The sequence below is a fragment of the Nilaparvata lugens genome, chromosome 3 (genome assembly GCF_014356525.2).
Source record: "Nilaparvata lugens isolate BPH chromosome 3, ASM1435652v1, whole genome shotgun sequence".
NCBI classification, from domain to species: domain Eukaryota; kingdom Metazoa; phylum Arthropoda; class Insecta; order Hemiptera; family Delphacidae; genus Nilaparvata; species Nilaparvata lugens.
In genome coordinates this window covers 73148840-73175267 of record NC_052506.1, presented here as the reverse complement: position 1 = coordinate 73175267, position 26428 = coordinate 73148840, and the positions used below count along the sequence as shown (strand labels likewise).

The 26428-nt window shown below is 33.3% G+C and overlaps 1 protein-coding gene across 2 annotated transcripts; it reads right to left on the bottom strand.

Annotated features, from left to right (window-relative positions):
• Positions 1-40: 40 nt before the first annotated feature.
• Positions 41-24658, bottom strand: LOC111057031 (WD repeat and HMG-box DNA-binding protein 1). 2 transcript variants are annotated; one of them, XM_022344453.2, is made up of 19 exons: positions 24372-24658; positions 22419-22503; positions 20956-21067; positions 20057-20208; positions 19497-19599; positions 18134-18382; positions 17281-17535; positions 16274-16463; positions 15291-15424; positions 13651-13835; positions 12341-12579; positions 10750-10976; positions 9886-10020; positions 9305-9478; positions 8538-8713; positions 7813-7997; positions 6321-6544; positions 1381-1620; positions 41-813 (listed from the first exon to the last, which is right to left on the bottom strand). In XM_022344453.2, exons 2-19 carry the CDS (start codon positions 22493-22495, stop codon positions 619-621), a joined length of 3252 nt encoding a protein of 1083 aa, XP_022200145.2. In that variant the 5' UTR covers positions 22496-22503; positions 24372-24658; the 3' UTR covers positions 41-618. The 2 variants fall into 2 exon arrangements, with proteins under 2 accessions (XP_022200145.2, XP_022200146.2); XM_022344454.2 differs by having other exon boundaries at positions 24377-24646.
• Positions 24659-26428: the final 1770 nt, after the last annotated feature.

The window sequence follows — 26428 nt, the reverse complement described above, 5'->3', positions numbered from 1 at the left end:
GATTTAGGATACATCAATAAAAAATGAACAGTCTTCATTTCTTGTATTTATTTTTATTAGATAATAAACTGAACAAATATAAATTAATAAGAAAAACATTCAGTCTTTATGACTAACTCCTGACTTACATAATCAACGAATCGGGAACACCACCTTCTTAATAAATCACTAGTAAATTTCAATTGTTAATTCAAGTGCTGTTTGATAATAACCATTATTATTACTATGAGTAAGATTCAATATATGAAAAAATTAATAATTAACACACATATTGATAGAATAATAATACTCAGAGTAGATACGGTATATTCATAAGTTAAAAAAGTTAAATTGCTAGGGGTTCCAAATCCAAAAACATGAGCCAATGGCAATACAAGGTAACTGATGAGTAAGAAGAAAACGAAATTATAAAAAAATATTGATGATAAATACCCTTGCAGGGGATGGTAGAATACCAGTTTAATTCAACCACCAATATTAATCATTTTTAATGATCAGTAATGATTTCCCGTATTAATGAATCGTTTCCTTTAATGAATTTCTCAACAGCAATGAACAGTTGCTTGATATTCTTATTGTCTTGCACTGTTGGAACATAATGCCAACCCTACTGCAGTTCTATTCGTTTTTCTTGTAGAAAAATCCTGTCAATTTGCTAGCAGTTTTGGAAGGGATCTTTTTGGGATAGGGAGTAGCTTCATGCACATCTTCTGCTGCTTTCCTTTTCTTAGCAACAGCAGGCGTTTCGGCAGTTGAGCTTTCCGCCTCAGTATTCTCATTGCTTGTTGGGGACCCCATGTCTTCACTTGAAATCTACAACAGCGAATAACGTGAAATTATAATTATATCATCACTGATCATTTATTTATAAAAATGAATCATATTCATAAGTAACAAGCATTAAAAAAAATATAAAAACACATGAATTATTGCAAAAGCTTTTTCCTATTCATGCACTATTAAATTTTTCAATTTGTTTACATTATTTCTAATTCTTCATAAATTTAAAGCATAAATTTCAATGATTGATGAAGAATTCACTTGATCAAGAAAAGCTGACCATGTCTTGTTAATAACATCCATTCAATTCAATAATGCATACTTCCATTTTTTCTAGTTTCATGTCTTAGTTGATTCAAGAGCTTAAACTTTGATTGCTAAATAGATCACAGTCGTTTAGGTTGAGGACATTACAACTGTTTCTACAGCGATCATGGATTAGATTATTAATTTCGAGTAATCCACAAACTAGAATTTTCAGGGAATGACAAAGTTAAAAGACCTAACATATAGCTGGTTGAGAATATATATATTATGTAGCTGCGATACATAGCCTAATTACTGTCATGTGCTAGATTTTCTCTAAAAGTAATCAAGTACCTGATGGACGGATGGACTAGACATTGAGTTTTGGAACGATGACTCCAAATCAGAACTTGCGTTCTTCATCGATTTGTAAGTTTTAAGGGCAATTCTAGTTAATTCGGCAACGGTCATTGATGGATTTTCCTTTGCAAGAACTACCCGTTCGGTTTCAAACCATTCTTTGAACGGTGGCAATGAAGAAGCTGGAGAATCAACTGCCGCAGGTTTTTTCACTTCAACTTTTGCACTCTTTGCCTACAAATGAAAAAATCAAATTTTAGAACTATGGAAATACAAAAAGTTGAACTAAACATTGAATAAATTTAATGAATTTATCATATAATTGATAACAAAATAATGTATGCATAATGAATTTATAATATAATTGATAACAAAATAATGTATGCAGAGAAAAATGAATGTAATGAAAAAAGGTAAATCCAATAAAAGCAGATTGAAAATGATTTACGGGTAATGTCATAAACTTAAGACTATAATTCAAGATGGGTTTCCGATTGTGCGTAGCTTTGTCGTCAACACTAAGACATGTCGTGATTGAAAAAATGGCAGAAACACTCCTATGATTCAACAGAGGAGTCGGACATTTATTTTTAGCACGACATGTCATAGTCGACGACAGTTAACGAAAACCCAAACTTAGATTGTTGTTATTATCTCAAAAAAGAAACATAATAACAGGTGACTCAAAATAAATGGAATTGAAAAAATTATAAAAGAAAAGTGAGAGAGGAAATATAATTTAATTCATGTCAATATTGGAACTTCAAAGTCAGCCGAATAACTGTGGTTTCATTAAAACAGAGAATTCGGGATGAAATCCACTGTATCATTCCGGGTGCGGCAGCGAAACTTCCTTTTTAAAGTGAACGCCATCCAGTCGTCAGCTGATGTCGTAGAAGAGCGAAATTGGTCTCTCATTAGAGAGGACAGAATATGAAGGTTTCTTCCCGACATGTTAGTCGGCATCATGCATTGGAACAATGAGAAGCGCAGATTCGCATATTAGCCGTTGAGACTTATTTCTCGAGCGGATGTTCTGTGATAACCCAGCGCGCATTTCGAAATCGCTTTAATTCAGCCCCTTTGGCTACTGTTCCAGACCGGAAATCAATTGTTACGTGGGTCACTATGTTCAGACAAACATGAGTACCTATATTAACCATTGTAATAGCTCAATCCCAGAGAAGTCAGTAAGCAGTGCAAGAAAGAATGATCATATTCCCTGGATTACTCCTGGCATTAGAATATCAAGTGATAGAATGAAAACTCTGAGTTGTCTAATTAAAACCCCATCTCTAAGTGACTCTCTCAAATATATATATATATATATATACATACGAATACAGGGTTAAGATACTTCAGCATAGAAATTTATTACAGAATTTACAAAAGCATATTTAAAAAAGTTTTGAAAGCAGCTAAAAAAATGGCTGCTACTACTTATATAAAAAAATCATCAAATCAATCTAGATCTATCTGGAATTTGGTTAGGTCTGAATCAGCAAAAAACCGGGGATCAACCTCAGATACGTGCATTGTTAATGAAATGGGGAATTTAAAAACTGGAAAAGAGGCTGCTGACATACTGAACAATTATTTCATTAATGCACCACTAAAAATACAAAATGAACTCCTGGAAAAAAATAGTATAAATGATTATCTTTCAGTATTCAATATGAATCATGGAAATACACAGAGGTTTTCAATCTTCAATCCCATGAGTTGTGCAGAATTAAAAATAATAATTAAATCCTTGAAAAATAAAAAATCCTGCGACTGTTTTAATATTTCAAATTACTTGGTTAAAAAATCAGCAGAAAATATCTTGGAGCCACTAACTTTCATTTTTAATAGTTCCATGACTGTGGGCTATGTACCCTCAAAACTAAAATTGTCAAAAATAATTCCTACCCATAAAAAAGGCAAAAAAGAACTTCCAGAAAATCGCAGACCTATTGCTAACACGCCTGTATTTCTTAAAATTTTCGAGTACGCCGTGCTTAGAAGAATGAGAGAGTATTTAAATCGAATAGGTTTACTGTCACCTGATCAATTTGGTTTCCGGCCAGGTTTTTCAATAAACGATGCTCTCTTTTCAATTGTATGTGAAATAGTATCCTCTGTTGATAAAAAACTAAAAGTATATGGTTTGATAGCTGATCTCTCCAAAGCTTTCGACCTTGTAAATGTTGAGATCATGATGAAAAAGCTGCAACTGTATGGTTTTGATGGCGCTGTCCTTAGATGGTTCTTTTCATATTTTGACAAAAGGTACCAGCAGGTTGTCATTGAATCTAACTGCTATGAGTATCATTCTAATTGGATGAAAACGAGAAGTGGGGTCCCCCAGGGATCAGTACTCGGTCCCCTTCTTTTTGTGCTCTATATAAATGACTTACCTTCTTACCTTGAACCAGCAAAAAGTGTTTTATATGCAGACGATGTTAGTATTTTACTAAAAAGCGATAGTCAGCCCAATGCCGAACTGGAGAGCAAAGCAGCACTTATTAAATTACAGAAATGGTTAGCTGATATGTTAATTCTGAACAAAGAAAAAACCAAAGAAATACTTTTTCGAACTACTAAGGGGGGTAGCTTGGAAATTGAAGGCAATAATATAGATTCTGTAAGTAGTATAAGAGTTCTTGGAGTGGTGATTGACTCTGATCTTTCATGGAAACCACATCTGGATTGCCTGAAGGCCAAACTAAATTCAGCAATTTTTATTCTCAGAAACCTGAAGGCTTCTCTGGATTCGATGGCTCTTAAAAGTGTGTATTTCGCCCTGTTTCACTCCCTCCTGAACTATGGAATTATTTTTTGGGGTAATTCTAGCAGTTTAGTGGAGGTGTTTAGAATTCAGAAGTGGGCATTGAGGGTGATGATAGGGGAGTCAATCCGATCTAGTTGTAGGCCCTATTTCAAAAAACTTGGAATTCTCCCACTTCCTAGCCTATATATTCTGGAAACAATCTGCTTTTTAAAAAAACACATAAATGAATTTAATACAGGAGAAACATTTCACCAATATTCGACCAGATACAGAAATAATTTGAGAGATGATGCACACCGTAGTACTATGTATGAGCGAGGGGTAAGGAGTTCAGGTATACGGATGTACAACTTATTGCCATCTCACATAAAAGAAAAGTCTGGTAAAGCTTTCAGATTTTTATTGAAAAAAGAGCTGCTATCCATATGTGCCTACTCAGTGGAGGAATACAAAGATTTTTACAAACCTCAAGATGGAGGTTTGAGAAGATAGAAAACATGTTACTGTTTGATTAATGACAAATTGACATATCCTTATACCCCTTTTACAGGTGGTCAGTGGATGAAATAATACTAATACTAATACTAAAAACTGCAAGTGCGACATAATTTATAGTGAATATAGTGTAATTTATAGTAAATATAATACCATATAACTACTGAATAATACTGCTTGCTGGAACTGTCTCCCAATCTCAGACGCATAGTCTTACTGGGGGAATTCCACTCAATCAATATGTTCTTTGTATTGTTTTTGTAAAAATGTGATTCTAATTTTGCTGAATAACAAATGTAAATATGTACATGTATTGTATGCTAAGTGGAAATAAACGATTTGAATTGAATTGACAAGACGAAGAACTGAAGTCCCTTAGCCCATTAGGTCACCTGAGAACATTGAGGCAGTGTGAGCTTCAATGTTACGATCACCACAGCGTTCTGCGGGAAAACATGCATCTGCTCTTGGACTTTTCGTGGTTCTGTGAGACGAATTTTTCATGATGATCTTAATTTCCATCAATAAAAGGTTGCAATTGTGCAGGAACTTCCAGAACGTGACTTCAATCAAACGCCAGAAGTCGGTTTACTCAGTGTATGGAGAATAGGGGACGTCACCTACCTGATTTAATATTCAAAACTGATTGAACCAAAACTTTATATAAATATTGGCTACATTACAAGAATAAATACAAACTTTCTGATCCATACGAAGAGTATTATTTACTTAAAAAAAGGAAGTTTCGCTGCCGCACTCTGTACTTGAGAAACGATCCCATACGATGTTGCAGCGATTATCGAGGTATCCCAACACAGATTTCAAGAATGTATCCGTGCAAAAGGAAGCCATATAGATAGAAATACAAATCTCAGTACCCTTTTAAATTATTTTATCACAACATGTTTCGGACATTAATGAGATTCGTATTTATATTTATATTAAAAGTAGCCCTAAAGAAAAAAGACAAGCCATCTAGAGTATGTAATTTTCAAAAAGAGATCGATGTCATAATTGTTTCACACGTAAGAAATATTGAATTTGCCTTTTCGCAAGTTATGAAATGTCAATTATTATACATAGAATTATTTTTCCCTTCCCACTTTCGTTTTTTGATTTTTCTAGAAGTTCCTGTTATTTTATTAAATTTGATTGTTTTGATGATTTATTATAAATAAGTTTGAATTTAATAGTTCGAATACTCGATTCAATTAAAAGCATAATTTACTCTAGATTAAAATACATCTTAAAAATCAAGTTTCCATTTAATTGTTTTGATTTTATTTTTATTTATTTATTTATTAGATAGAGCGAACAATACAATAGTCGGAAAAGAAAAAACAGGCTTCAATGATGATTCATTATTAATAGGTTTGAATTTAATGGTTGGAATAATCAATTCAATTGAAAGCATAATTTACTCTTGATTAAAATACAACTTATTAATCAAGTTTCCATTATTGTGTTTTCAGATTATTAATTTATTGCAAGAATAGAGGAACAATAAGCATAACTTTAAAATGTCGAGAAGCAATATTATTATTTGATCATGAAACTGGTAAGAATAAAAAAAAAACGTGTATTGAGCCAAACAAGCTACCTCAAGCAAACCATGACCTGACCTGATATTTTCAAGTGTAATAATAATTGTAGAATGAAATGGTACCTTCGGTTTGAGGCGTTCAGACAAGCTTTTGACGGGCTTGGTGACTGGCTCGGGTGTGGAGAGACTGGCTAAGCCTCTATTACCAGCAGAGTTGCCAGCTGTTTTCTTGAAAGGATTCAATCCAGCTCTACGCCCAATACTCTCGTCTTTCCTCAACATAGAAGCCTGTTCCGGTAGGGGTGACAGTGATCGAACTCCAATATCGCCGTTCATGGAATCATTCCCTACAAAAGAGATTGTATCATGATCAAATAATTAAAAACGATTTAAACAATCGCTGAAGCCTAGTAGATAGTAGACAGCAAAATACTTTGATTTTTCTTGTTAAATTGCAATGTGTTTTTGAAGACAATTTATAAAAGTTTTTAGAGGAGTAACTGGCTACATAATATTTTCTCAGAAGAAAATCTGGAAGTAATAAACCCCCTGGAAGTTGTGATTCCGTAGCACAATTTAATGAGAAGATATTGTTTTGGAGTATGTTGGTAAAAAAGGAAGGCATCAAACATACTACATTTAAAAAAAACAAATTTTCAATCAACTATCAAGAATGATTGGAACGAGAAAGAGAGAAATACCACAGACAAGATGACTGAATGATGTGGTTGGTGACCTTTGGTGCTGGGCGTGGCGAACTGGTGACGGAGTGCACAAGAGAGATGAATGGAGGCGCTATGCTGAGAATGCCAAAGTCCACACAGGACTGTAGATCCGGATAAAGTAAGTAATCAACTAACAAGTAATCCATACAATGAAAACGTACATATATAATATCAAGTGTATAATACAGGAAATTCGAAAAGATTCATTGTCTGCTCGATAAATAATGTTGAAAGCGTGATGATACATTGCGATTCGTAAAGCATTAAGAATTCAAGGGAAAATGTCTGAATCCTTTCTCTATTGACACCCAACCTGGAAGTGACCTGAAATATTAGAGACTGTGATTTGGTGAGACAAACTCACCAATGTCTTGGATACGATATTTGAAAACCAGCAAATCTAAATACTGGTGCTACTTTGATAGGTCTTGATAATTCTATTAAAAGTTTTATTTTTAGTCCTCAACCATCTTCATGTAATATTAATATCAATTTTTAATTTATTAATATTAATTTGGTACCAAATATATTTGCCTTTGAAAGTGCTGACAAATCATAACCTCTTTTGGACTAATTTTCGATTAAAATTCGGTAATGGAATATTAAGGGCTATAAGCCTGTTTTTCCATGTCCAATCATTCTATGATTATGTGTTTTTGTCTATGTTGAATAAATAAATTAATTAATCATTCAATTCAAATTATAGATGATTCTTATATGCAAATATAAGACTAAAAAATCAAATCACTTTCAATATAATTGTATCATTCTATGATTTATTTTGGTATGCTCAAGCATTTTTTGAAATCTAGCCCACTCTCCCGATGGGGTATGTTCACCACTTGATAATCGCTAAACTGCAGCATGAAAATACACAGTACAGTACTTACTATTTGAGTTATCACAATCGTCAAACATATCTTGAGAGTAGCTTTCATTAGCGTTGCTTTCTACTTGTTTCGATCGCTGACTAGGACGATTGTACAATTTCCTCATCAATGGCACGCTTCGTCTTTCAGTGGAGTTCGAATGAGAGTTAACTGGATGTCCCAAATAAGGGGAGGGTTCTTCATACCTGAAAACATGAAATGAATCTGAGAAGAAATACATTTTTTAAAGACTACCATAGTTTTCTGATAAGAATTGATACTTGTTATCTAGTTTCAGACCAATAGAGAATAGAGTTCAACAAAACTCAAATAAATGTAAATATTCGTGAAGAAATGTTACCTTAAATTGGATGAATTAATCATGTAGGCTAATACTAGAGAAGTTGCAATGAATTTAAAATTGTTAAGCTGAGAGGATACTCCAATGATATAAGATAATTTTCAGACCTCAAGTAGTTGCTTAGTTATAAAGCAACCGTACATAAGAATGGGCCAAGGAGTTGAATAAGTGCATCACCATAACAGCTTGAAGGAAAAACCTATTTCAACTAAGTCATACATAGAAAAATGTCTTATACTTATTTATGTTGCCATCTTATTTCAATCGACAACAAATTTATTCTGTATATTTTTGCGGGAAAATAGAGAATCAATAGCAGAAAATACTGGGTTACCGTGAAAAATGAAACAAAATTTGAATGTTTTTGATGCAATGAATAACTTACTCTGAACCGACGTCATCATTATTTGATAGTTCTGTTATCAATTCAGCTATTTGCTCAGCCAAGACAGCTTTGTTTTGCATGTGGGCATATTTCATAGCTCTTTCCATAACAAGCTGCGATCCAGATAATTTGCAAGCCTCAACTGCTCTCAGAGACAGGTTATCAGAACAAGCGAGCTGCAAAACATTATAGTAATTGAATTGCCTGAAGGAAACGTTTTTGAAAATTACCAAAACGAAAATACCCAAAATAAGAAGGAATAGGTAGTCATGTGTAGATGATACAAATTATATTGTACGTGTTATTATTTAAATAAGTGTAATACATTTTAAAAATGATTTATGGTTGAAAATTCCAGTAAATCTTTTGCCTCATTTTTTTGTTTACATTTTTTCAAAAGAAGACAATGTTTCTAAAATTTTAAACTATAGCGAGGTAGAATGAATCTTACACAAGACCGAAGATTGGGGGTGAATTCAATGTATTTCAGCACAACTGTTAGTAAAAAACTAGTAGAGAAAAAACTACTAGAGAAGGTTATGCATACAGCCATCTCCCCTCCTCATCGCACCCCAACACTTCCTGTTATTATAATCTATTGATTTCGTATTTGAACCTGTATTTTATCAATCAAAATTATTAAAAATAATAAACTTTCGCTGGTTGGACAGATAATGTTCTATTAGATATCAGACAGTTGTTTGATATTAGCAAACCGTTAGTATAATAATTATAACATTGAATTCATTTCATGATTAAGAACTTACCGAGAATAATTTGATCAAGGTTGTGCTGAATTCAAGCATATTTTTGCTTTGAGCACTGCTAATGACTGAATCATTTTCAAGGTTCTTCCGACTGAGGCATGTATTAGCAAGTTTAGTTCTCCAAAGCTGCTCTTCCAAACGTCCTTTATCTTGTGATGTGCCACATAGTGGAAGCTAGAACAAAACAAGATATTGGAGAAATAAGCAGGATACTGAATAACACAGTTCATAAATGTGCTGAATGCGTAAAAAGTATAAATTTATCAGTCCAACTATTTATAATATACAAGTAGTAGCTAATGAAAACCAAGTTTTTCTTTGCATAAAACTAATTTGTGAAAAAAAAAACACAAATAAAAACCGTCAATCACTTTTTTGGTTGACAATTTCTATTTGTTTTTCATCTATCTTATATTTATTAATTGCAGGAAACCACCTTTCCAGTACATTAATTGAAGAATTGATAATAATGAGTTGGTTTTCACTTCATAGAATGATTCCTAGAGAATCTATTACGCCATATTCAGGCAAGACACAGACAACAAGTTCGAGAAAGAATAATTACAATATTGACTACCAACCTTCCATGGAATTTCAGTCATGTACGGTGTAGGAATGAGGACAGGGTACTCAGTGCCTTTGCAAAGAATGACTTTTATTGTTTGCAAGCACTCATTCACGCCGAGGACGAAATAGGTATCAGACTTGGCTTTCACCTGCAACAAATAATATTTCTATTTAAAAATAATAACAGAACACTTATACTATTGATACAACAATTATTATTATTATTATTATTGTTGTTGTTGTACCTATAATAATTATTGAAAGATGTGAGGTTTAGGTATTTTTGAGAATAATTTTGGCCAAGTTTTTAAATAATTAAAAAATAATTCACAATCAAGATTAAGCACATTAAATTGGAAAAAAATTAATTAACATGTTGATAACGAGGGATTATAAGACACTTGAATGAACTTTTGCACATTGCCGAGCAGCATGTAGCAGCAGACGTTTAATATCAAATTAATTCTAGACAGTGCAACCTGCAGCTACTTTACATCACATTGTAATTATGCATATTGTGATAAATTAAGAGATTTTAAATAGATTAAATAATTTAATAATTTGTGATAAATTAAGATATTTGAAATAGATTAAATAATTTAATGCACAGCAAATGACAAAATAAGATAAATATTCAAGTTATACATTTTTTTGCATAGTAACATTACAACGTTAAACATAACATGCTCTCTTTTCAGTTCTCTATATTGAAGAAAAATGAAAATTGTAAATGCATAATTTTGACTACAGACTACCACATGTCGTTATAATATTGTGTCTATGAATACATTGTGAGAATTTACAATACGATATATTATTTGTGTTTTTATTGTTCATGTAATTCCTACTTACATAGAGCTATAGAGGAAAACACTTACATATTGGCGGGTGTTGGCAATCGGATGCCACGTTTTGGTAGAGGAGAGTAGACGGACATAGCCGGCAGAGTCGGTGGTACAAAGAGATCCATAGTCAGAGAAGCCCATCCACTTGAGTGTTGACTTTGGGCTGATGGGCAGCGACTGCGGACTCTCAACGCAATGGCACTGTGCATCCGGTGAGATTCTGATGATCATGTAACTCAGCCACTGCTGGTCGCCGATTCCTATTTCATGTCACCAATTCAAAAAGCAAATAAATATTAGAAAAAAAAGAAGAATGTTCAAAGAGTTGATAACGAAAGATTAGTTCAAGGTTTTACACGTAACTGACGTACGGGCAAAGAAATACATTAATCTGCCAAGAATGGAAATACTGTAGCAAAAATTGATTAAATTCGAGAACGATCTACTCGTAAAGTGAAAATAAATTTGATCAAGTCTAGTGACATAGGTAATACGGTACTTGAGCTATAATTTTGCAAATCTCAAGTGTACAGGATAGCCCGTCTAATTTTTAGAGTGGAAGTTTAAAACACTCATCCTAGACAAGTTATTAATGCTATTTCTGTTTCATTTAATAATTCTATATATTTCCGCAGACAAGGAGGGGTGACATCAACTTCATCCAGATCAAGAATCAGCCCGGGTAGGCAACTTCAGTACGTCAAGTTCCTGTTGATTTCAGAAAATCTAGTGGATACAGAATCATATATTTAGATATAAAATTCTAGATATCATTGGATATGAAGAAATAGATTTAAAAAAATCGGAATAATACTAGCATTTTTATTGCCATTTAAATACCTGGCGCACACCAACGCGAAAGTTTTGTTGCGGTGCGAATTCAATTCGCGGAACTTGCCTTGCAGAAATTTAATACCATTGCGGTGTATGTGCTTGCGCAAACCAATGCGTTGCGAAATATTCCCTTGCGAATAATTCGTAGCTTTTGCTACATGCTGTATTTGCAGAGCTTTTTCGTGTTGCGAATTTTGTGGCGATTTCTGGAACTACACTACTTTCGTCTGCCTTGTAAACAACATAAGTCAAATCAAATATTCCCGCGCTCCACATTGCGATTATTCCGCTTCCCAGTGTGCGTGCCCCAATATTTCGCAACGAAAACTTCGTTTGGAAACCGCAGTCTGAATTCTTGAAAATTCCGCAATAAATTTTTACGCATCGGTGTGTGCATACCTAAAAGCAGAAAACTCACACCTAACTAACTTTTCCCTAACACAATCTCACTAATCCCTAATATTTGCAGTAGCACAAGTCTTCGGGGTGATTTACAGCATTTATTTGGGATTTTTGTTTAATAATAATTAATCCCTAGCTTGTGAGCAACTGTGTAGCTGACTGTATATCAGCCTTCAACGCAAAATTGTTGTGTACATGCATGAAGAACTGAACGGGGCTCAACTTCCCATTTGTTTAGTATGGCAGGAAATGGTCACAATAAGCACCTGATTAACTGAGACCCTCCCATATGGAGTATATACGTGCGATAAAATAAATTTCACAACAATGATAATGATGATGATGAAAGAAAATAATTATAACCGAATTAAAAAATGAATGTTTGTACCAGGTGAGCTGTGAAAGACAACGGCAAGGAGACTCCTCCAGCCGGCCATGCAGACGAGGGGTCCGGGGAGGGAGAGCACCTCTCGCTGGTTGCCGCCCACCGTGAAGAGGCGCAGGAGGCGGCAATTGGTGGCCACAGCCAACCACCCCACCCCTACTGCCACGCCTGCCGCCTCCTCGTCCGCGTCCAGCTCCATCGACCACTCCTGGCCTTTCTTCAACGGCGTACAACCCACGTGACTGTAAACCAAACCAAATCAATTCATCTTCCGCCAAGTTTCAGGGCTCCATTACACACAGTGATAAACGCTCTTTGAGAGCCTTAAAACTGATAGGCCCGGTTGCACAAAAGCCGGTGAATTTGAACCGTAATTTATTTCACGAGAACCAATCACAGAAGGCGTTTTTGAAAAGACGGCTTCTCTGATTGGTTCTCGTGGAATTAATCACGATTAAAATTTAACCGGCTGTTGTGCAACCGGCACTTAGTCTGATAGTTTGATAGTCTTAACACTGGCAATAATGGTGTAATAGGTAATCAATTTTTTATATACGTTGGTTAATTACCTAAGGTCTGATATAACATATATTTATTCATTTACTTGACAGTTTTATTATATTACATAATATTATATAGTTCCCTTCGTCGGGTATTCATCCATTATCAGGTGTTGCAAAAGTATTGTAATTATATAATAATAAATATATAATTATACATTATAGATATATTTTATAAATACTGTGTAATGGGGCACTGAATGGAGTCTCTGTTCTAAAAATATCTTTCGACATGATCAAAACAACAGGGCAAAACGATCGTCACTCCTAGCAAACAGTGAGTTAACATTTTCTCTTTCAAAATTCCCATCATATTGTATAATATTATTCAAAGTAGTAAAGAGAAGCTTATCAATAACACTACCAACAATACCAGGAATCTATCAAAAACAAACATCGAAAAAAAAACAAAACAAACATTGTGTTCAAATAATATGGAACACAGTGAATTGTAAATCTCACTGCACAACACTCAAGTGTTTCTTCTGCTAGCAGTGCCAATATTGAATTGATGAAATTATTACCTTAAACATTTTGATGCCTATATTTATGCAAAAATGAAATAAATGGACTTTTTATTATTACTTTTTTAATTATTTTCCAATTTTTATTATTTGCATTTTTATAATTCAAACTCAAATATAAATGAGCTAAATAAATTCATAAAAAACAGAATATTTTGTGATTTGACAAAGAATTTCAATTTGAAATAACTAGCATGACGGAAGTTGCTGGTATTGAATTACAACTTACCTTGCTCTATCTTCGGATTTTTCACTTGCAAATACAACTGCATCCGTACTGAGTGCTGCCATAGAGTAATTCAAGTCATTCGCTATTCTAAATGGATAGTGGAATGAAGAATCATGGAACTTCAAAGAAATGGCTTGATCGTCGTCAGTATTTGTCTGTTCTGCGACTCCCACATCATTCCACACCTGAAAAATAAATCACAACAATGAAATGTTAAGCTTTATTTCTTTTATAATTATTGAGAAATTAGACTTGGAATATTCATCCAAAGAAAATCCAACAAATGATGGTGATTGTATGATATTAGACTGAAGCAGTGTTATTTGATATGCTTCTATTAATTTCCAAGTGGTAAATCATCAGAACAATAATTACTTTTAGAGATCCTGATATTTGTTGGTTATTTCAAGTAACTTATTATTTTCAAGGTCAATTCAAAGAAATTAATCGTCTAATTCTCTATTGCATTAATGTTTATAATGGTATTGAAATAGAGAATCTCAATATTTTTAACTGCTGATTAATCAATTCAAACAGTAATAGGTTTGGGATTTTAAATTAAAATGACATCATATAATTGGAAATCAGAATTAATATAATATTACAAATGCAATTTTATTTAATCTCACTTTATTATGCTATATTGTTTTAGGTAACGGTGCATTTTCGTTTGTGCGTAAACTTCCGCAGTCGACGACGACAAGCATTGCTGACATTCATATTGTCCAAATTTCAAGTGTGCTAAAACAGCTGATCAAATAACTTTTCATTATTTGTGTTTATTATTCAAGAATCAAAACATTTCTAATAATATCAACATATTGTCATTTGAAAGTATAAAAGTATAACTCAACCTCCCGCATTAAAACATGATTGAACAAAATTTTTAGTTATTTAGACAAATTGAAATCTACCCAATCCGAGATCCTCATGTCATGTTACGACATGTGGTCGACGACGGAATTTACGCACAAACGAAAACCCAGCTTCAGTAGGTAATAAACCAATATTTGAATATGAAAACTGTAAGTTAGTCGAGCTGGACTCAAAGAGTCGCCAAGTACCAAGCAAAGTACCGTATTAGTAAGTAGACATAAGGCTTATTTCTATTGCTCTGCCATCAATACAATCATAAATCGACAAAATTGTTATTTTCTAATCCACAATTAAAATTCCGACTTCATTTTGCTGTTTCTTCATGTTATTTCATAGTATTGACGAGGATGTTGAGGTTTTCAATACTGTAGTCGTAAAATAACGTTTTGTTATGCACATGTATTTGTATTTTAAGGTGCGTACAGACTTATGCACCACTAACACGCGCATTTCAATTTTCATCAGATGATGCTCTTATTATGATCTTATTATGATTATTAGATCAGATGATGATCTTATTATATCTGTATTTGAACAGCAACAGTAGCCAGATACAGATAGCCTATAATAACCATATAATCAGCTCATGAAAATGGTAATGCACGTGTTCGTGGACATAAGTCTGAAAGCACCTTGATGTATATTATTTGAGAATAAAAATTCAATTTAATTTTCTAGGAATAAGATGAAAACTCTGAAAATTATTCAGATTCAAGTCACCTAAAGGACTCAACGAATGAGAAAGTAAATGTAACTTTACTCACCATAAATCTGAACTGCAGACTTTGTGGAGTGGAGGACGGCTGAAACGGCGGCTGCATCTCCAGCTGCGGAACAGGCGGCCCGGGCGAGGAGGCTCGCGAGGACGCTCGAGACACCGACCGCGAGCTGGCTCCATCTAGGCATACAACAATTCACAAATTCCACAAATTATTATGAATTATAATAACGAATTTAATAAACTATTCAGAATATCATATTGTAATGTTTGTCGTCGAAGGCTGGGTGAAATGAACAGCAATAGAAATAAAATTAAAATAGGCTACAAACCTATCAATTGAAAGAAACTATAAATGATATACAGAGGAAGGGGGAAATAATCAGTAGTAGTGATAATCAGAAATCAATTATTAGTAAATTTAGAGTATACTGTTGTAGTATGGTTAAAATGAAATATAATATAATATTGGATTTCGTTTTAAAATTTTGCTATAAATGACGGTTTGAAGTCGAGAATTGATCATGAATGAATCTCAAAGAATGGAAAAATGAAACATTTAAGTAACTCTAATTGACAGTCGATATAAATGAATGAACATGTTTAATGGATAGTTTTAAACAAGTATTAATAATGGCTGCAAGTCGTTATGATTATTATTAGCTGATATAACTTAAATAGTAAAATATGTAACATTCAAGACACTGGTTTAATCTACATCAACATAATCATACATAGAAATAAATCAATCAATTTACTCATTTTTCAAATTATAAGTTGAATGAACATAAATATGTAACTTTATCATCACTGAATAAGATACTGTTTCACAACGGAAATTAAATAAGATTATTCAGCTTCAACCAGGATAGTCGTTACCAAATATCAACAATCAATCAGCTCTTTTCATTATTCATAATTTTTCTATTTTGAAGGATGATTGGAGGCACTTTTAATGGCAACAATTTCCTGGAAATGATTCTAGTACAATAGCAGTAAATATTTATCAAATACAATATTTCTTCAAACCTTCTTTTAAACCGCCAGCGACGAACGATCCATCCGGATTGAAACCAAGGGCTGATTTGATTTTCTCGACAGACACTACGTTTTCATCGTCATCATCTTCATTATCATCATTTCCGAAATTTTCATCGAATAATCCATCATCAGGAATTAATGCATCGATGTTTGAGTTCTCATTAGACTCAACTGCAACCTAGAAAGATGATACTCTCCAATTAATTGAATCCACATAAGATCATAATTGATTCAAAGTTGACTTTGAACATGTTGTGTCCCTTGTAATGTTGGAGTTTTATCACTACCATTAAAAGTGTAATAAAATTTACAGAATTGTAGAATTAATTTAGAATAAAATAGCAGCAGAAGTAGGAGTAATAATAGAGTAAGTAAGTATATTTCAAAATATCAAGATAAAGGTTGGATATCTTATTTTTATATTAAGCCCTCCGACGGGTTGTGACGCACACCTCCAGAGAATGTTGATTTGATAATACTTGAAGACTCACGGACCTTCCTAGCACATAAATATAACGTGTGATTATGAAGAACTTCAATTCTTCATACATCAAAATACAGAATACTTCACAATATTACACAAAAAATCAAGAAAATATAGTACTTTCCATCATAAAAACTACGACTACGCCCCGTTTCGGAAAGCCAATTTTCTGACTCCAGCTGTTTAAAGTCTAGAGCTCAACTAAATCCCGAGCTCGGAATCCGGCACTTGAAACACATATGATTACATATAATCATATAAACTGAATCCATTCTAACTTGATTTACATAACTTAATTTATAATATTTCGTCAACTTGTGGTTGGAGAACATACGAACCAAACTCAATTCAGATGAAGTATAACAGCAAGTGTCTAATTGTGTCGAAAGTGCTAAATCAAAAAGAAATAATAACTGATATAAAGTTTAGATTGACATTCAATTTAGTTATACGTGAAGAAATGAAGAATATAAATAAGACAGGAATTCGATTGGTACTTGGGAATGAATACCTTTGACTTGGCAGGTGAGTCGTTGCTTCTTTTTTGCAAGTGGGCTTGGCCTAGGAAGCCGTCCAGATTGGTGTAGCAGAACGAGTGGCCATTCTGAGTGACTGGATTCCAAGAGATGTCGCACACCACCGCAGTCGGTGATGGGATCGTCGACACCAGCTGACTGTCGTTCACATTCCAAACAAGTAACTTGTTCTTTGTGGTACTCACTGCCAGATACTGACCACAACTCGAGAATCGGCACACTGAAAAGTACTGCAACAATAATCAGCATTTGTTAGAATACAGACATCTCAAAGTTGATAGTTGTCGTTTACTATGAAAGTAAAACGAAGTTGGCGATCAACTATGAAATACCTTACAGTTGTGTTGTGTGTGATGTGGTAATTTTCCATAATGAAAACACAATTTGAAAAGACAAATAAGAGTGGTTGACAATTTCAATTTGTTTTCATAACTATGAAATTTATCTTTTAATAAATAGTGATGCAGAGTTAATTGAAATTTATTGCAAAACGAATATAATTTGCAAAACAATACAAGTATAACACAGTATACATAGCAAGCACCAAATTTAATAACTGTAACACCAACAAATAATATAATAAGCACCAAATTTGATGTTTAATATTTTATACAAAAGTACATAATACCGGATGTGTTCTCACTTTCTCACCTTTGAGGAAGCGAGAAGCAAGGAAGTTTCTTAGATGTTAAAAAGGCAGTGTGCATTTACCGTACTTCAAATGAATAAATATCCCCCTCAAATGGTTATGCCTATTAAAAAAAATTGTATTAAAACTATTATTGTAAATAATATTAAAATGCAACATCTTCAAGCACAAGCACCTACCTCATTCTCATGCAATGTTGGGATCGTTAAAGATGTCTGCTTTTCCCAAGTATTACGCTCATACAATGAAACCTCTTGTTCGCATGGAACTGCAAGCAGTTTTCCAGAAATTGGAGTCCAGTCAATTTTGCCGTTGGAAGGCGATGTTTCGACAGAATTACTCTTTGGTAGGCAATCCAGCTTGCGGACAACTTCATTTCCATCAGCCAACTTACAGATCTGTACTGTTCCATCACAACTTGATGAAGCCTAAACAGAGGTGGCCGAATCATACATCAAGCAACAATCTCACAATATATAATGACGAAAACTACAAAATGCGAAAAATATGTTAAATTCTTCGATCCATACATGAACTAGCATATAAATACCTTATGAGTAGTATATTAAACATATTAGCACAATCATTATTACCCCATGAGCAGTGATGTCACAAGTACAACAAAGTAAAAAATATGCCCCAACGGGACATGGTCTTTCCTTCATCAAATAGATAAAATATATTCAAAACAATATTTGTATTTATACATCTATCAATATACAGTATAGATTTTCTTCTGGCCACAAAACGTAGGAAGAATAACAGATTTGGATTCCAATATTTATTTTTGGAAAGCAATAATTTTCTACCTAAGGAAAGTAGAAGGAAGGAAGCTCTGCTTCTGCTAAAGGTGCTATTCCTTAGCGAAGACTCGAGACGCGTGATTAGCCGTCGCGGCTAGAGCATGTAACCTATAAATTCAATAGATTTGATGACTTATTGGATTTTTATGTTGTATGAACGTTATGTCAGAAGGTAGATTAGAAGTTTTGGCTAAAATATATTGCTTTTACGATTCATATCTAATGGATCATCGAATTTAGGGTAGGTGCTCTAGCCGCGGCGGCTACAACCTTGCGTCTCGAGTCGCTTTGGAATTGCACCTCAGGGGAAAATGAGCTTCAAAATTACTTGGAACCAATACAAAACTGATAGTTCATCTATCCTTCAAATATATTTATTGTCTCTCTAGCACAATACTAGGACTTATGTGGGCTTTGTGATGTAATAAATACCAAAAAGCTCAATTTTAAAGTATTGAGAGTTGAAATTGAATCATAATACATAATACTCAATATAATGTTGACATGACTAATGTATAGAATATTATATTTATTTTTTATCAACTTCCCTGATATCTAATTATAATTACTTCTGTTGATCACTGAAGAAACAAGGCAACGCAAAAAAAATGAAAGAGAATTCTGCTCATTTTGGAGTTTCTTCATATAACCAGTATTACAATAAAAGGTAGTTTCAATAATAAATAAAACTATGCTGTAGCAAAGAGCAAAAATAACCAGTTTATAAAATCCAACTTACCAAATACTCTCCCTTGGGATCAAGTGCAACATCTAGAACAGGTGCTTTGTGATTAGTCAGGACGGTGACACTCTCATCCTTTTTTATATGAATTTCCATGTCTCTGTGATAAAAAAAGCAAGATTTAAATATAATTTACATAACTTCTCTCTAATCAGTCAACTAATGAAAATACTAGTTAGTATATTAGTGGATATTAATGAGGAATTGCATTTATTCAAATGCCAATTTTACAGCATTTTATTTGGATTTTCGTTTAATAATAATTACTAGTTGAATCACTCATTCATTAGAGCTAATGCATTTTTTTAATTAGTTGAACATCAAACTAATCACATATACATCAATATAATAGAAGAATATGAATGACGGACTATGCATTTATAGTTTAAAATAATTTTAAACAAACTTGAATTTTAAAACACTTATGAAACGAAGAATGCACTTACACATGAAAGGTATTACTTGGAACGTATTTTAAATAATATCAACAAGTTATTTCAGTATTTTGATTTTCATATTGCAATACAAGAGAAACAGGTAATTGAATAAAGACTCACTCTGATCCACAAGCAACCAATTTTCCATCTTTTGAAACTGATATGCTTGTGACAGGAGCTTTGAAGCGAGTGACAACACCATCAAGTTCCGGTTCTGGAAATGTATATGCTTGCACATAATTATTTCCTGTCCCAACATACAGGCGGTCATTCTAAAAAAACACACAATTTTTGGATTAATTAACCAAACCGGAAACAAATTATTGAATACTGCTTCAACGAAAAACGATTCCTTGGAATGAGATGGGTAAATTTAATTTCATTGTGAAAACAATGACGTATTATGAAAGTTTAAATTCCAGCTCTCTCTCAACGATCCCTTTATGATCTCTACATTTTCGAGAATTATTCATACCAGTAGCATTTCCGTCCACTGCAGAGGGAATAAATGACTGTTTTGAATTAATTTCCATTTTTTTCAATTTTCATTTTTGTCACAATGAGTAGTTGACCAGCTTACATGATGTACAGATTTAGACAAAGTAAAAATGTTTCAGAATATTAAATTTATCAAGGAAGCAGTGTTAAGAGCTGTGGATTAACACTGAAAGAGACCGTCCATCTCGCTATCACTATAATTTCCACTCTAATGTTGAGCTGGAGATCTCAATTTATGGACAACTCTCATATTAGGAAGAATATGCCCAGTAAAAGTTTGGCATCAGATCAAAGTGCAACTCACATAGAAATAAAACACCAAGTACCCTTATTTTAAATTATTTACTCACATGTTTTGGCTATGATGCCATTGTCAAGTCTTGATAACCATTGACTTAATAAAAATAAAGTCAACATAGCCGAAACATGTTGTGAGTAAACAATTTTAAATAAGGGGGCTTGGATTTTTATTTCTGTTCAAGAGTAGCCCTAACGAAAAAATACAATTTGATGCAACTCACATGTACTGCAACAGCGTATGCTCTATCTCCAACACATTTATCCTGAGGCTCATCGTCTCCAAAACCATTCCACACTCTAACGTCTCCCTCAGTACCGCATGTAACAATGTATCTATAAAGTGAAAAACAAACAACTGAAAGTACTGTCAAATATATTTGTTTAAGTTCAAGGACAAGTTTTTCATTGATTCATATTATCACCACTTGAGAATAAAGTAGGGTATACCTTATCACCAAATACTGGCAAGATTCACAATGGACGCACCCCCATAAACAGCCTTACCTTTTCTACAGATGCAATGCTTTTTGGACTATGCGGGCGAAGCCAATTTTGTTGGCAAGATATTTTACTTGCTTTCTACATGGTCCGACGGTGTCCCAAGTTTTTGATTATACATAATATATTATATTCAATTTTTCTTCTGTCTGTGACCAGTGTATATACTGGATAGACATTGACGATTAATAAAAACAAATATTTACACTGATATGAAGATGGCCGATCGAAGAGAATGACAAAACATACAATCTTCTCCTCACTCAAAGAATAGAGGGAGGTTAATTAGCTTCTCTCGGAAGCTTATTGATGTGGTTGAAAGCTTTTTGCTTGTGCATGGGTTATGGAAAGAGTGAGTAGGTGATTGATGAGATGATCGTGCAAATGTCCACGACCGGGATGCGAACCCACGACCAGGCATAGCGTAGTAAAGGGCACATGCTAGTGGGCAAATTTGCATGCTAGTGCAAAGAAGTTGCTAGCCCAACAGGCGGCCATGCTAATAACATCCAAAGGGTTTGCTTTCCATATAGAAACATTGAGAATTTAAATTTGAGATTTTCTAATTTTACAGTAGAGGCTAGAGCAATAAATGAATGTAGATAGGAAATTACACTGAAGTTAATAATTAATAAACCAGGTTAATCCAACATTGAATGAATATCTTCTTAACAGCTAGCACAGTTTAATGTTTGAAATGGCAATAGCTAGTAAGACCAAGTTGGATAAAGTAACAAAGTTGTGCTTTAGATACAAGTAGGTTAATTAGTATGATAATGATTTGAGTTAATAATCAAGTTTTTTGGTAGAGCTACTTGGAAAATGAACCCCAAAAGCACAGGTACTAAGTTAGTACCCTTTTTCTATTTTATTTTAGAAATGACTAGATACTAGTTTCATTGATAATGCCATTTATTTTGACGTTTGATGAGATTATCGTCGGAAGTGTTTGTGTGTGAGAAAAAATTAAAATGGGGGTACCGTACTAGTAATAATTTGTAATTTATTAAATTGTTAATTCATTTTTGAAAGCATAATATTTTATTAGAACAGTAGGCCTATATTGAATATTGTAAGTGAAAGGGTTTGTTAGGTACGGTAAGTTAACTTGTTTGCTTTTCCAAAACGGATGCCGTTCACATGAAATGTAATAGAAATTGGTGACATAATATTTGTGAATACTCACTTTCCATCTTGAGAATAACAAACGTGGGTTGAACCATCAGAATGAGCGTATCTCAACTGTTTTGACGTGAACGACATGACTGATTCTAGAAAAAAACAAAACGTGACAGAATGATACAAGAGGCTTAAATCAACTTTACAGTCAAGATTAAATATTTAACTAAATCCTTCTGCGAAGAATGCTATGTTGTTCTTTTCACACACAGTTAGCTATAAAAAGTAGCCTAAATATATTTATAAAAAATAAGTTGTCTATAATTTGGAATACGATGTTTGGTCTTTTCTTCCTTTTAAATATCCAAATATAAATATATATTTTTATATTTTAATTTTGATAACGGTAGCTGTTATCGTAAGCAGATAGAACGTATATTGATGAATTGATTAGAAAAATTTAGCTTATCCAATTTTATCTAAATTAAAATTCAACCAATATGACATAGAAAAACTTCACTTGACAAAGTTTGAATTTTAGCCGTTAAATGTCTAGTATTCTATTTATTATATAAGGTTTTATAATATTCAAAGTAACCATATAGCAAGTTATGATACTGGAAACGGTAGAGTAGGCTGTGAAAGTATGAAAGTAGGCTGTGAGTAGTATGAAAAAATCTAACGACCACGGCGCATACGCGCTTCCAGTGGGAGAATATCAAGTATCAATTAAGTATCAAGTAGGCTAAGTGGGGTTTCACACTAAAGATGGGCCGAGCCGATCCTTGCGGAATCCGCTTGCGCGCTAGCTATGCAGGATTTAGTTGGGAGCATTCAAATCAACGCCGGGCCGAGCCGAGCGAATTTGTGCAGTCGGCTTGACGCCCAACTCGAGCGTTTTCGGCCAAGCGGATTCTGCCTTTTTTTCAGTTTAGTTCGATCTTCCCACGGCAGATCGTGATTTCTCACTACAAGGCTAGAAAACCTACAGAGTGAATCGGCTTCAGTGCGAACGCAGGCAGATTCCGCTCGGCTCAGCCCGGCCCGGCCTAGCTTTGGTGTGAAATGGGCCTAAAGCTGCGTCTACACCAAAGTTATTAACAAAATGTTAATGCTAACAACATTAACATTTGTTATTAACAAAATGTTAATAACTTAATCCTTATAGATTCTATTAGATTGAACATAACTTATCCACATTATGAACATATTTATGTGTTTGTCAAGTTGCGTTCAATCTAATAGAATCTATGAGGATTAAGTTATTAACCCTAAAGAGACACACTGGGTTGTTTTTTTCTGTTCTGCAGTTGACAATATCAAACAGATGGGAATTTTTGCCCAGTCTGAATTAGGTTTGAAGCATTGTCTACCACTTCCAGTCAGTAATAGCATTCTACAAGGTCACCAGCTCATCTTGTTCTTCTTTTGGGGTGTCTAACACCCCAGAGTGTCTTTTACGTAAGACTTTCATCAAATACTTTTTTACAAAGATTTACTTGTTTTGACCACTACGTATGTGGTATGGGATGATGGATCAGAGTGGAATAAATGCTATGATTCTCTACAACTTGAGGTTTAAAACAATTAAATGAAGAGACGTGAGTTTTTGATGAAGTTGTCATTGGCAATGATCAAGCAATTCCTTCAAACCAGATTAGGAACTCCAACATTCAGGCGGAACATACGTACTTCTAAAATTAGTATAAATATTGATAAGCAGTGGTTTACTTTCGATTTCTGTATGCACTTGGAACAAAAATGATTAAGGAATGATGAAGTATGGGCTAAGTACTTTTTTTCTCTATATTTTTCAAAGAAACATGCAAAATTAAATTGGGGTGTTCAACACCCCAGTGTGTCTACTTTGTGAGCATAAAGTGTGTCTCTGTAGGGTTAACATTTTGTTTTGTTGGTGATTAAACGCTGATTAAGCGCTAATGACTCAAAAGTACACTCTAAAATTTATCACAAATAAAAAAATTAAATAATTGATATTATAAAAATAAAAGCTCCTTACCTTACTTTTTCCTTATTATAGAAAGGTTTGTATCCTATAACCCAAACTCCAACTTTACTGATGGGCGTAGTGCACAATTTAAATAATTAACTCTCTAACTTGTAAAATAAATGTATTTTTAACGTTAGAGTTTTTTGAAGTAAATTATTACTTAAATTATGAAAGTTTCATTTAAATCCTCAACATTAAATAAAATCTTTAGACCTGAAAACTAAGAATTAAATTGAGAATTGAGCTCATCAAAAGTTGAAAAAGTAAGGTTAAAATTCTCAACTGAGTTGCTCTTTCGCGGGAAACAGCAAGGCTGCAAACCTTGGAAGAAAATATGTTTTGAATTATATAATACCAATCAATTTCACCTTTTTCATATTAAATAGATGTAGGTCAGCTTTTTTGAAGCACAATATATTCATATTTTATAATAAAATAATATTTTTGTTACTCCATGTTCTCTATGATTCTGTTGGTAAACCTGCTGGTGGGTAGTAAAATTTAGCGGTAAATGATTTTGATTTGAAAAAGCGGTTTGGTTTTTTTCTTTTCAAATATTATAATCACAAATTATTAATCACAACTAGTTGGGAATGGATAGAGAGCTATCCGTTTTATCAAATGACAGAATATGATAGCAACCCAATAACATGTTAATCAGGTGTTGACTTTACAACGTGAATTTATAGGGCTATGGAAATAGTAAAAAAATACTGAATCGATTAGGAATAATGATGATCACAACGGCTACCAAAAATCGTAAATTTTCATTAGACAATCTTCATAATAGATGCAAAGATATAAAATATATATATGCATATAACAATATAAACAATATTAAATGATGCTAGTCAATTGACCATTACCGTATACAAAGAAATTTCTTCATTTTACAGATTAGTCGGCAAGGTAACTTAAAAATTGTTGGAGTAGCAAAGTGTTGATGTGACGAATGGTGATAAGCACTATAGGAAGCAGTCAGCAGCCTTTAGTGAAAAGGATAGCCAACACCAATGTTAATCAAATACTGCCATTATAACGTGGTCTTCACTATAGCAATACTGAATGGTCGCACCCCATACCCAGCTTTAGCCAACTGACAAAATCAAGCTTTTAACCAGCTAGACACATTTTATTTTTAGAAATATCACTACTTCAATTTCAAAGCCTATTATTATATTATAGAATAGTTCTGTTTTCCAACTTTTTAGGTTATTTGGTGGCTGTTTTTCCCTTTCTCGCGACTCACTAAATCACTTCCCTAGAAGAATTGAAATTTATTCAATAAACACAGTAGTCGTTCAACAAGAAAGGGAAATTCATAGTTTTACCATGAATTAAATATTACAGCCTTGAAACTGTAATTCCACATAAATCCTGAAAATCTACAATAACTTATATTCGGATTATAATTTCAACATTTTAAAATCATATTTGAACACTTTGTCCACAATCCTGAAGTAATCAGGATCTCTTTCAATATTTTTGGTTTAATCAGATCTGCTGAGAAATGTTAACTAACCCAATGATAAGTCTGCTGTTGAGTTAACTAACCCAATGATCCTTTCATTATTTTATGTTGAAGTTTGTCACATTTATACACGATTCACATATTTTTATTTACAAATTCACGATGATAGGTAACATTATAATAATTATAGATCATTTATGAAATAGGAATGTAGCAAAAAATACGGAATTATCGGTTTACTCCTCTCGTCTTATACCCCTTTCAACAAACATTTAACCGCAAAAAGATATATTATTATATCTAAACCTACTAATTAAATGATATTTTCCACTAAATGTTGAATCAAACGTTATGAATTTCTGAACTTTCAATGGAAAGCATATAATATTGATTGAATAGTAAATCTATGCTAATTAAAGTTAATAATACAGTATAATTAGGCTATAAATACCGTATAATTATGTGGGTAATCTTAAATCGAACGTTATGAACTCCTTAACGTTATGAATTCCTCAACTTCCAATGGAAAGCATACAATATCTGATTGAATACTGTAGTAAATCCATGCTAATTAAAGTTAATAATATAATTAGGC

What these genes read in the sequence shown, in the direction of transcription:
- LOC111057031 (XM_022344453.2), bottom strand. Translation starts at nt 22,495, where the DNA reads ATGTCGTTCACGTCAAAACAGTTGAGATACGCTCATTCTGATGGTTCA. An exon ending in CATACGCTGTTGCAGTACAT is followed by an intron (nt 20,209 to 20,955) that starts GTGAGTTGCATC and finishes GTGTTTTTTTAG; the next exon opens with AATGACCGCCTGTATGTTGG. An exon ending in CGATTGTGATAACTCAAATA is followed by an intron (nt 6,545 to 7,812) that starts GTAAGTACTGTA and finishes TCTCTTTTGTAG; the next exon opens with GGAATGATTCCATGAACGGC.